This window comes from Oculina patagonica, chromosome 8 (genome assembly GCF_052425735.1).
Source record: "Oculina patagonica isolate OP01 chromosome 8, crgOcupat, whole genome shotgun sequence".
NCBI lineage: Eukaryota > Metazoa > Cnidaria > Anthozoa > Scleractinia > Oculinidae > Oculina > Oculina patagonica.
Window position 1 is genome coordinate 25,788,363 of NC_135765.1, and position 13,232 is coordinate 25,801,594.

Consider the following 13,232-nt stretch of genomic DNA (forward strand, 5'->3'; position numbering starts at 1 on the left):
AGTCATACTCAAACACGCAACGAGTATTAGTTATGTTTGTTTCATCAGATTATCGCTCAAAAGGGAAGTCGTTTCGCTGTCGAGTCCTATCCCCAGCATTTGCAATTGAATATCTCGTGTACAAGGGAAATGAATCGAGCCTTTATATTCTATATGCAAATTATTTTGATATAAAATCGAAAAAATGTTACACCCATCACGCCTTCGTCTATTGAAATATTTATTTATGGCTTTCTAGCTGGCTGGTTGCTTGGTTGATTGATTGACTGATTGACTGATTGATTGATTGAATGGTACATTTTTTTCATACAGGGCAAGGCTTCCCGTTTATCCCAAGAGGTCATTTTGCTTTTCTTCCACTAAACGAGAAGAACCTTTGAATATCTGTTAGTGTGATTGTAACGCAAATATCACAGTGAATTTTCTGATCACTTAGCAATTGATATTTAATAAAGTTCACTGTATCTGCTTATTCACTTTCTGTTGTTTTCTAACCTATGAAGCGCCGTTCTCTGGGTGTAGACGTCTCAAATAATGAGGTCTGCGTAAAGACTATTCAAGAAACAATCATGGTCTAATAATTATCTCTTAGGTTCTGTTTAGGTACAAATAATGAAATCATTATTTGCTAAGAAGATTTGTTCCTCACATTGCTTCCATATTAAAACATCACAATCCAACGTTATCTTTCACTACAGTAACACTCAAACAAATTCAAGTAGTAAAAAATTCAATAAATAAATTGTGCATTTGCTATCTGAGTTAGGTTATTTTTCACACGTGTTACCAAAAAATGTATCGAACAAAAAGTTATGGCAATGATTATAACTTGATGAGCATAAGAATTATTAGGTGATCAGTAATTTCTTCTGACCAGAATGAAAGGAAGATTACTTTTAAGTATTTGTATTTGTAAACATGTCATGATTTCAAGTGTTTCCACATGTGTAACTTCTTACAAAATTCGTATTCGTACAAGAATTGCAAGCTGATAGGTAATTTCTTTTGGCCAGGATGAAATGAAGAGTGGGAGTGTGTGAGGAGTGAGGAAGTGTTTCTTCATGTGTAAAGTCTTATAATTACAAAATTCGTCAATGAAGTCCAGCTTCCAGGCTCATTTATTTTTACCTGAAAACGAAATACAAAATAATTCTATGTTAGGCCAGGTTTGAATGGCTGGTCATAGCCGCGGCATAGCAACCCCCCCCCCCCTCGGGGGGGGGGGCTGCTCACCAAGAGTGTGGGGGTTAATCCCATAAATTTCGGATAGGGGTGTGCCGCGAAGGTTCTTAAACTCTGACCCTATTTAAGGATAAAAAAAGCGAAAATTGATACCCTTTTTAAGGCCCAAAACGAAAATATGACACCCTATTCTAGGGGAGGAGAAGTGTTCCGTGACGAGCCAAATAACGGCTAACCGCACACGGCAAGACACAAATCTTTATAAAATCGCTTTACTAATACCTGAACAGAAAATTCAGTTTTAAGATACCTTTTTTTCGTTTAGCTGGGCGTTTATTTTAGCTAATAAAATTTAGGTAACCTATCTAAGGATCACACCGGGAACGCATTGCCAAAATGAGCAAAAATGATACCCTATTTAAGGACCGAGAATCTCAAAAACCATACCCTATCGGGCGGCACATACTTATATAGGAAACATATAGGAGTACCCCCGGGGTGGCTGGGCCATTTTCTATGTTGATAAATGACACGCGACCTGTATATTGCTAGGATCAGCAATTTCGAAATCATCAAGTGTGTAGTAAATAATAAAGATGATAAATGAGGCGAGAACGCAAGAAATTGCATTTAGTGCGGCCATTTTCACTGGCCTTGACCGTTTCTCCTTATAACCCAGTTTTTGGAATGCAATTTTCCGGTCGATCGATCAATTTATTGATTGACCTTTTGCTTCATTGATAGTTCCCAATAATTTTACTTTTAAAAGCTAAAAAAATACTGTTGTATCTGACCTAAAAACGTTACATTTTCGGCACATTTCCGTTGACTTCCTCAGAGTAAAATGACTGTAAATTTTACTTTTGTGGTTATTTGTTATTTTCCACTTACCTACGACACACATAAGCGATGATGAACCCAATCATTGCAATTAACCCAAGAGACACCAATCCAATAGCCACTGAAATAAGAATAAGGATGACTTTCCTTCGTTTCGCACCTTTAATGAAGAAAAATAAATAAATAAAATTCAACCTTAATGTTTACAACAACAACAATCATGCAACAGTCTTTCAACATCAACAATATCTTTTCTTTTTCAATTGGACTGGCCCGCAGGCAACTCGTGCTAGTCTTGGCGTGCCAGTCTAATTAAGTTTATTTAAGTTCGCACGATTAATTTTTCATTATAATTTTACTTTGCTTTTATTTAGTTTGGCGTTTCTTCCTTTTCAATTTCTAGCATAATTAGTTTGATCAGATAAAACTATGCTATGCAAAAGTGATAAACGCTTACAGAGTGGGTGGCGGTGTGGGGGGGGGGGGGGGGGTCTTTTCCACACCTTTTTAGACTTTTATAGAAGGGGTTTTTAGAGGACGAGGGGTAACTTTATAAACCTTTTACGTTCTTTTTAACTTGGCCTAGTGGACCTGGCGTTTATTTGACTTTATTTGAGCCTGGTGTTCATTTATTCGAGCCTGGTGTTCATTATTAAATATATACATCTTTCATAACAACTAAAGCTTTTTATAATTCTAGTAAATGCTTGAGGGGCATTTTTACAACTTCGCCTTAGAGAGCTGGCGTTCAACATCAAGCTTTAAATCGAGAAACTGAATCATCTTACAGTACAACACAGCTGCTGGCATATGAAAGTCTTCTAAACTGACAAGGACTTAAGGATTGAGAAATATGTATAACATCAAATTTTAAGCAAAACACGACACTTTTACGTTTTGCCGACATGTTTCGGCAGAAATCCATCCTCAGCGTGATTTGAAAAAGATTACAATAACATAGCAATGGTAAGGAAAATTACAATAATAATAGTAATAATTAGCACAGTTACAATAATGAGAAAAATTAAACAGAAAGTTTAAAATTAACGTGATCAATTTGTGCGGATATGGAGCGATTCTTTATTCTTGCGTGAAAACTTTGAAGAGGCCTGATCGATAATGTCAAAATTGACCTGTGAGCATACTAAGGGACATATTTCTGAGCTCTTAAGGTGTTGAAAATGTGCCATGCCCTTTCTGTTGTTAGGTGTTCCCTTAGACGTTTGTTGAAATGTCGAGTGGTTTTACCGACATAGCAAGCTGCACAGCCTGCACACGAGAACTATTATCAGTACCGGAAATAAAACAAGGATATTTCCGTAACAATAGATATCCCACAATTCTAAGCGTTGTATATTTTACCACATTTCTTTACATTATAGTAAATGGTTTGAACCCAGGAGTGTCAGCAGGTCGTAAAATATTATCGTCCGGGTGAGAGTAGTTCTGAGAAGAACTGTTGTTGATGACTGACGTTTCGACAACCTGAGCGGAAGTCATCTACAGAGTCAAGTGAAAAGTTGTTGTCAGTCGATGATGTTATAAGTCTGGTCCGTTGAAGTTGATTGGTCAGTTAAGCCGTTATGTTATTGGCTGTAAGACTCGTGTAAAGTTTGTCGACAGTAATTGCTCAGTTTCGATCCGTCTATTGTTAGCTGTTCCGTCTATTGTTAGTCAAATAGGCCATTTCCGAGTTACCTTTTGCCTCTGTTTCAAAACGAGTCTACGTGCAAAACCATTCAAATGAAAATGAGTTTGATTTCCATGGAAATAGACCTGTAGGTGAAACTCATTTTCATATAAATGGTTTCGCATGTAGACTCGATTTGAAACAGGGGCAAATTGTCGGTTCTGTTAAAGTCGTGACACATCCGTTTATAGGCGTTTGTTCTAAGGTTGTGTACCACCTTTCCAGAGTCAGTCGTTGAAAATAGTTAGTACTGTAGGTTAAGCATTCAGCAGAGTTCCATTCGATTTTGCGGTTAGGTAAGTCGATGGTGTCCAGAAATGTGATGGTTGACATCACCATTTCTCGTCGCTCCTTTTTGTTCAGTCAGTCTCGTGGTAAGGTTTCTACCCGACTTTCCGATAAAGGAGGCATGGCAGTCGGAGTATTTGATCTTATAAATCACTCCCTGTCTGTCGTTAGGTTCGTCCCTGTCTTTAACGTTTTGTTAGTAAATGTCGTAACGTAGTTATAGGTTTGTGAGCTACATGGATATTGTGGGGTTGTAGAATCCACGCAAGTTTCAGAACTGCCCTTGATCTAGGGTATAGTCGCTGTGGTAACAGATGTCGTGTTTCTCTCAATTTCGGTAGTTCCAGTAGTTCGGCGAGTTTTTCGTCTAATAAAGTCAGTGTTGTAGTTGTTCATGTGGAAAACGCGGGTCAAGGTATTTGTTTTCGTCAGATAAGCTGTCGGGTGCATCGCAAACTAGTTGCGCTCGTCTTGTCAGTCTTGATAGTCGTAGCTTTGTGGGAAGTCGGGTTGTAAGATGTTTCGTCCAGTAATCTGTCAGTATGCGTTTGTTTTCTGTACACTGTAGTGCGTAGTTCGTTGTTGTCACGGCTTACCAGACAGTCTAGAAAAGGAGGTTTTCCGTTTTATTCGATCTCTCTGGTAAACTGAATGTCGGCGTTCTGTTCGTTGAGGTGCTTGCGAAAATCGTCGATTTCGTCTTTGTGTACGGCAGGAAAAGTATCGTCAACGTAGCGTAACCAAAGCGGTACCGTTTTTCGGCAAGTTGCAAGGGCGAGTTCCTCGATGTTTTGCAATTTCTGCGACAACAACGGAAACCGGCGACCCCATGGCTGTTCCGTGCAACTGCTTGTAGTGTTTTCCGTTGTACTGAAAGTAAGTCGATGTAAGGCAGAGGTTCAGTAAGTCCATAATGTCTTAAGTCGGTAACGGTAATGTAACAGCAGATTGTTGGATAGCGGTTTCAGTACACTGTAGAGCCAATTGAAGTGGAATTGTGTTGTTTTGTGTACATTTGTCAAACAACATCTCAGAGTTTCGACAGCGATCCACCCGACCCAGCTCCCAGCCATGACACCGAGCACTACCTTCAATGCATGTCCACTCCTGTGGAAAGGGTCCATTTTTACCCTTTCATGTCCCATTTAGTATAATTTCCAGAGGTGAATTCAATTCTGATTGGTGGAGATGCTCGGACTATGTCGCAATATTCACCGCGCTAGGCGGTGAATATTGCATCTGAAGGTTTGGCTACTAAGCCATGCCACGTTTGCCATCCAGGCCAGTGAACATGGCGGCATTTGCTGAATGAAAATCTCTCATATTTAAAAGAAATCACTCCAAATCCTGGATATTTGAAACATTGGGAATTTTGCAAATTTACTACCAAGGCTTTTGGACCGAAAATATTTCAAGAGATGTTTTTCAAGGCATTAGAATTGATCGAAAACATGGTGGTATTGGAGATCGTTCACGGCCATGTACTCAGTCAGATCGACTGTCAAAACATTATTTAGTTTTCTTCTCACTGGAGCTAGTAATTTCGAGAGGACTCACACAACTGCTCAGAAGTCACCAACGATTAAACAAAGGTACCAGATATCTATCTTTTTCGTAGTGTTTGTTTTGTTCCGTTTTATTGCTAAAACTTGAGTGTAAATTATGATTTCAATTGATGAATTAAACTGGTTTACACGTATTCAAGCGAGCACTTCTGTTTGTTGCGTTCGTGTTTTCTGATGTTATTTTGCAGTGTTTGATATTCACCTCGACTTCGTCTCGGGGATTATTCAACAATAATCACTTCGCCTTCGGCGAATAATTGTTAAGTATAATTGTAGGTAGTGAGAATATTTTACTATCGAATGAACTGACTCGATAGTCTTGATCACTAATTAAGCCATGTGAAAATGATAGTTCATCTTATTCATTCCTAGTATAGTTTTAGTTCCTTCCACCTTCATTTCTAAAATATTTGATTTATTTCCATTTTCAGAACCGGAAGTAATTTACTTCACGACAAAATAAATATATATATATATATTGATATGACTAATTTTAAAAACACGAAACAACTTTTTAAAGACATGTTTCGGCATGACTCATGCCATCTTAAGTTTATTGAGAATTTAAAATCTAGGGCTATATATACCCAAGCTACAACATGTCTTTAAAAACTTGTTTCGTGTTTTTAAAATCAGTCATTTTACTAGTGCTAACAAGGAAATATGGATATATTGATATATTGATATATAACTGAACTTGGGAAGAATGCTGGAGAAAGACCGGCGCTCTCAAAAACCTATTTCCGCTGATTAACTTTTGAATTGTTTTCAACGCTAAAGCAACATAGTTACCTTTGTCTTCCTCTTCATCTTGCTGGCTTTTTTTTCCTGCAGAAACTGAGATATTTTTTTGTGAAATTAATAATAGTAAAACAGGAGTTCTTGTTAAGATTGCAATCTTACAGAAATTGATTTCTAATTTTGTCGGAAATTGCGCTTGTTGCTAAACAATTAAAATGATAGTGAATATAATTTTATTTTTTTCAAAGCAAAGTTAAGTCGCCATAGTTTTTATTTAAGTTTTTAAACACGGCCTCGAAGAATAAAGGCGTCCATACCTTTGTTTTTTTTTTTTATTCTTTTATACTTGCAGTTAGGTAGGTAGGTAGCTACGTGTAGTTAGTTAATAATAGGTGGGGGGAGGAGGGGGGAGGGCTCGGCATGTACATGTACATTTTGAATATTATTTTGCCAGCAAACTGCCGTGTACAGGAAAATTTTGTATTTTAATATTTTTATTGGCATGTAATAAAACCAGAAATAATTGAACGAAACCACCGAAACAAAACGAAATCACCGAAACAAGCAAAACCCATTGCAATTATTGAGAGCTAACCGTAAACAGGCTAACGGGAGTGCTATTCAAGCTAACCGGAGTGCTATTTAGGCTAACCGGAGTGGCAGGTGCATTCGGTTAGTCTGAATAACACTCCGGTTCGTTTCGTTGTTTCGGATTTTAGTACATGCCTTTTTTATTTGCTCAAGATTTAAGATTTGTGAATACGATTTAGATATATATTCTCACCGGTATCACAGTTTTTTCCTGTGTAACCAGTAGGACAATTACATTTGTAGTTGTTAACACCATCAGTACAATTTCCACCATTTTTACATGGTTGATCGGCACACTCATCGATATCTGAGGAAAACAAATACATCTGTGAACATTTCAACTTATTTTTTTTTATTCAGACAGTAGTTATCTCAAATAAAAAAAATGTATTGACGTATGTCTTCATTGTTCGTTTCTCTTAAAATTTCTGTGAATGTTTTTTTGAATGATTGTAACAGTAAAGAACAAATTACAGCAAAAGTTTGCTTTATAGCGACTGTTTAATCTGAACACTGCATTTTAGATTCTAAGAACTGCTTTAAATTTCTAAAAGACACTCTAAGCCATCACGATTAACACACCGCTTAGAGAAAAATGGATATTGTAACTCTATTATAGATCAATTTATTTTATAAAGATACATTCACACATTGTAACGCTAAAACAGATATGCAATAATGTAATGTTTTTATCTGTAAGAGTGAGAGTGTGTTAATATTGTTGCTGTAAGAGTGAGAGTGAGAGTTAGCTAATGCTGTCATTGTGAGAGTAAGAGTGAGTTATTGTTAATGAGTGTTAGAGTGAGTTAATGTGCTATGTATGTATATACGCAAATAAATTTAATAAAAAAAAACACGCATCTTGATAATTACTCATTCTCATTCCAGAGCCCGCTGTTCTTTTGGCCAGCTCCAAGATCGAATAATATGGTCAAATCGGAGCATGCACAGATCGCTCACATTTGACTTACAACCAATCGGATTTGACAAAAACGACCGAAAGTCCGTGAAATGTCGACTTTCAAATCTGAGTTGCCAGAGTCCATGGGGGCTCTCCATTCAACCAAAAATTCAGGAAATTCTGTGTTGGGAAGCGAATGGAACTGACATTTTCCAGAACAAATTTCTGGAAAAATCGAAACAATCGGACAATACCGTGTTCTTTTAACCGATAAAAAAGAAAAGCGCGCCTGGGGACTAGATTTTGATTTTCTTTGCATGAACAGGAAGATCCTCTAGAAGACTAGATTATCTAATATCAAGCCCATACTTAGTGAAAGATTATCGATCGGCGACTGACATTTCTTACCAGTACTGCAGTTTATTCCGGTGTAACCAGGCACACAACTACAACTGTAGTTGTTTATACCATCAGTACAATTTCCACCATATTGACACGGGTTATCAGCACACTCATCGATATCTAGGGAAAAAAGACATTTTTTGAACATTTAAACAGAATTTCCATTTCAGACAGGAGTTACCTCCGACCAATTTTGGATTGTGGGTTACAGTTATAATATGTTGTTGCTATATAACTCACAGTGCAGAACAAATTGACGGCGGGAAAAAAATGCCCCCAAAATACTAGGATTAAGCAATTTGTTTCAATTTTTCAGGAGCTCATTTTATGAAAAAAATCATCTTTGATAATTGATTTTCTTAAAGACAGATCAACATTCAAAAGACTATTCCACTCAAAACACTAACCCAACCTTCTAAAAGCCTGTATGTTCAATTATCAAGACCAGTTAAGACCGCACTAAAAGGTCATCGATATGCGGCCGGCATGGAAATAACCATTTGGAAATTGCAGAAATTAACTTATGTTTGTTAATTTTGGATTTTTCGCGGAAGAGACGAGGACTGAAATGTATAGGAAGTTGCTTAAGAACCCCCCCCCCCCCCCCCCCCCCCCCCACCCCGATACCTGGTATAGCCCATTCCCTTACCCTAAATGCGCTTTACAACACCTTGCGGGTGACTTTGACTAGACTGCATTAATCAGTTTACAGGAAATGATGAATTTTTGCAGATCGACACAATTTGATTTCGCAACATACAAGGCTAGACCACAACACCGGGAACTCCATGCCCTACGTACCCTTTGCAACAAGTTAAGTGTGTGTGTTCTATAACGTTCCTGCGACCATAACAGTAAAGTTGCAGGAGACGGGGCCTATGATTTACTGTCCTTATCTGAGAAGACTAGAATGTCTAACCAAATTAATCATATCTTACCAATACTGCAGCTTTTTCCTGTGTAACCAGGAACACAACTACAATTATAGTGGTTCACCCCGTCAGTACAATTTCCACCATGTTGACATGGGTTATCAGCACACTCATCGATATCTAAAATAATAAAAAAAAGTTTAATATGCTACAACTACTCAAGCTAGATTTTCTCAGAGGGTTGTCTTTTTTTAGTATTTACGCATATCAGAAACGGTCTTACGTCAAACGTCAGTAGGTCTTTAACTAATCATAGCAAGTTTTTTCTCACTTTTTGTTCGCCACTTTATTCATATATTTTGTTTTTGATTCCAAGTACTAATACATACGCTTAATATATACACGAGACAATCATATCTTACCAATACTGCAGTTTTTTCCTGTGTAGCCAGGAACACAACTACAATTATAGTGGTTCACCCCGTCAGTACAATTTCCACCATGTTGACATGGGTTATCAGCACACTCATTGATATCTAAAATCAAAAAGTACGTCAATCATGCAAAAAAGGAAAAGAAATCGGAAATATGTTTTTAGAATTTGCGCATGTTTTTGTGATCTTTAGTTTATGGCAGGGGACAGGCATCAATGGCGACCGAGTGTAACTTATGAAAATAGCTTCTTATAGTTCTCCTTCTTAAAACAAATTATGGTATTTGCAATTTGCGTTCATTAGTTCCAAATTAATGATAGTTTTAAATAAAAAAAAATGTTCCATTAAAAGATAAAAAGGCAGAACAGGGTCACTACTTCAAAGAATTAAAGGGAAAGTTCATTTCAAAATAACACTTTTTACGCCAATGGAAAGGTAATACAAAGATATGTTCCACAATTTCAGCTTCCAAAGAATTTAAACCATATGAAGTCCTTGTCTGAAATAGTCCAAAAATTGAGAACCGGCTGCCGCCATCTTGGAGTAACTAAGAGCCCTGGTAATGAAATGCGTGACGTCAAAGAGCTCAGCTTTTACTATCTCTTGCAGTCAGTTGATTTTGTGCAAAATGATGCTGTAAAAAAATGCATTTCGAAAAACAAGCCAATACAAAATTAACATGGCGTGTCAAGTATTTAAACAATAATTAAACTCCCTGCCAAACTTTAGGCCGAACTATTTGACGTCACATACCATCACCAGGCTGCTAAATTACTCTAATATGGCGACCGCCAGTTCTCGATTTTCGGGCTACTTCAATCAAGGATTTCATAGGGTTTGAATACTATTTTGGAAGCTGAAAGTTTGGTGACTAACATATCTTGGAATTACCTTGTTGTTGGTGTGCCATTTTGGAACAAACTTCTTCTTTAAAGGGACTATGTCAACGAATTTTAACTGATTTTTGAACCGCCAAAATTTGTATTTGTGTCGCAGAAAACCTAAAAATAATAGTCCATTTTTAATAAAAATTGCTATTAAGAGCACTGAAACTGTTAACGAGAATCTCTGGCTGCGGATGGCTCAGATGAAAACGGATTGCAATTTGAAAACATTAGGCAAACGTTTTCAAATTATTTCCGCGCGTCTGCGAAATATCGATTTTTTAGCCGTAGCTTGATTTGTATCCGGAAATTAAGGTTATATATTCCTTTAGATGTTCAAAGATAATGTTTATTTAGGGTTAAGTTCCCTACCACTAATTTCAGAACAGTTTAGACCAAAAATATTTGAAATCCCCCGTGACATTGTCCCTTTAAGACCAAGGTAACAATTATAATAATCCTTGTTTACCAATACTGCAGTTCCTTCCCGTGTAACCAGGAACACAACTACAATTGTAGTTGTTAACAAGGTCAGTACAGTTCGCACCATTTTGACATGGCTGATCAGCACACTCATTGACGTCTAAGGAAGACAAAGATTACTTTAAAATTCTATCGAGCAAATACCCAAATTCCGGTCATTGCATTTCTATCTTTATGATTGATGCAACGTTCTGATGTTATGAGCTTATCGAATCCCATCCAAGCTGTCAAGCTGGAGTAGAAATTTCTAGATGCTTTACACAATGTAAACAAGGATAAACTCCGGCCTGATTTGTGTGTGCTAAACACTGTCCTGTGTTTCATTTGGCTGGTCTTTCGTTCGTTTTTGAAAAATTACACATGCAAAAAGACAAGGTTTTTGCTGGCGCGACGTCTTTTTGACGTTTCTTTTACAAACGATAAACAAAGGAAACCTTTTGTTCCGCAAAACAATGAAACCAGCTACAGTTTTGGGATTGCAGGCCTTGCCCTAACCCCTAACCTTAACCCAAGCGAAAAAAGCTTAACCCTAAACCCCAAGGGTTAGGGTTAGGGTCTGACGCTAGGGTTTCATTTCAAATTTAGGGTTAAAAAGCTAAACCCAAGTTTAAGGGTTCGGGTTAGCGTTCGCGTTTTAAGCGGCTAGCTTTCACTGCAGTCTGCTTGCGGTTAGCTGCTTTTTGTTGTTTCGGGCAAGACTATTGTAATCTGTTACCGTTAGCTGTAATTTGAGGTGAAAGTGAAATAAAGACTGATTGTTGATTGAATACGTTTGCTCGTGTTGTCACATTATACTAGTTTTGCTTTCAGTTAAGTGCCGCCGGCTTGCTCTCACTTCTATCTCCACTCCTTACATCATCACACATCTACAAAATACCGCGAAAACAAGATAAACTAAGGCAGGAATCGATTGATTGATTTATTGATTGATGAATATTTAATGAGGCACAGAAAAAAATTTTGCGAGGGAAGGTCCCCTGCCAAACCTATAAAGAATTTTTTAAAGTCTAAAACCAGGTCACTTCTCGGCAACTTTGTCGCGGCAGTCCCCAAGCAGACCCTGCAAAACTCGCGTTGACGAAGTTCCCGGTTCTTGTTTTAGGCTTTTTATGCGGCCAGCTTCAAAACTACCTTGGTTTGTGCAACGTTTTTTCCGAAGCGCTAAACAGCGCTGTTGTACAAAACAAAGGCAGAAACATCACTCAGTTCTTCGAGCGATGCTGTAAAATTACGGGTATTCAGACTTAATGATGTCCTTCAACCACCTGGCAGCCGCACTTGAGCTAAAACTATAAACTTCTTCGTTTTACTTTCAAAGGCACCATTTCGCTCAATTCAAACTCTTCCGCCTCTAACATGTGACCTTACGTCACAATGCAGTATCCAGTCCTACTCTACTCAAATCAACAAGAAACATGGCAGGCAGCGAGTCGAGGACATGCTTGTAACATGGTTTCTCGCCTTCCGTAGACGCTTAGAAAACCCTGCAGGGAAAGATGTACACGCGATGCGTTGGAAAACTCAGACTGCTAGCTGACTGGGAGAACGTAAGCTTGCAAAATGCCTTTTCTTGCATACATTATTTCTGAAAAACGAAGAAAAGACCAGCCAAATGCAACACAGGACAGTGTTTAGCACACGTAAACAAACCAGCATTCGCAATTTGGAGCTGTTTTGATAACGTTCGATTTAGCCAGAAAGTCCAGGCGACGTTCTTGTCGGGAGCTCTTCATATGATGACCATAGTTTCTCGCAAAAAAATAAAGATAGAAACTGTTAATACTTTGTAACTTAACATAGCTAGTTTACTTTCTTTCTCTATCTAATTTAAAAATATTTTATTTTTACATTTCTATGATTCCAAATATTAACACATATGCTAAAGGTAACCTCAAGTCAATCATTCTTACCAATACTGCAGTTTTTTCCGGTGTAGCCGGGAACACAGCTACAATTATAGTGGTTCACACCGTCAGTACAATTTCCACCATGTTGGCATGGGTTATCAGCACACTCGTCAATATCTTAAAAAAAAACTACGTCAATCATGCTAAAAACTTGAAAAAAAAAAAAAAAACAACAACAACAACACCAGAAGTGTGTGTTTTTTCAGAACTTGCGTGTTTTTTGTGATCTGTAGTTTATGGCAGGAAACAGGCGTCAATGGCGGGTGACTCTAACTTATGGAAAAAGTGGTAGATATTTACCGAGCCGCGAGAGGCTCGGTAAATATCCACCACATTCACCGACACTGAGGGGAATAATTGTTTTAGAATATACCACACAAGTTGAATAACTAGCGGACTAAAACAACACTTTCGGTAAACAAAGCGCCGCACGAAGGCTGTTTGTTTCTCTT

At 37.8% G+C, this 13,232-nt stretch overlaps 1 protein-coding gene across 1 annotated transcript in view; it reads right to left on the reverse strand.

Annotated features, from left to right (window-relative positions):
• Positions 1-61: 61 nt before the first annotated feature.
• The window catches only part of LOC144664248 (uncharacterized), a 13,890-nt gene continuing 719 nt past the window's right edge, over positions 62-13,232 (reverse strand). Inside the window, exons 2-9 of the mRNA XM_078525352.1 lie at positions 12,784-12,897; positions 9,495-9,608; positions 9,139-9,252; positions 8,207-8,320; positions 7,091-7,204; positions 6,358-6,402; positions 2,074-2,182; positions 62-1,128 (exon numbers count right to left, since the gene is read on the reverse strand). Coding sequence (XP_078381478.1) covers positions 1,125-1,128; positions 2,074-2,182; positions 6,358-6,402; positions 7,091-7,204; positions 8,207-8,320; positions 9,139-9,252; positions 9,495-9,608; positions 12,784-12,897 — 728 coding nt within the window. The 3' untranslated portion in view covers positions 62-1,124. The remainder of the gene's footprint in view (positions 1,129-2,073; positions 2,183-6,357; positions 6,403-7,090; positions 7,205-8,206; positions 8,321-9,138; positions 9,253-9,494; positions 9,609-12,783; positions 12,898-13,232) is intronic.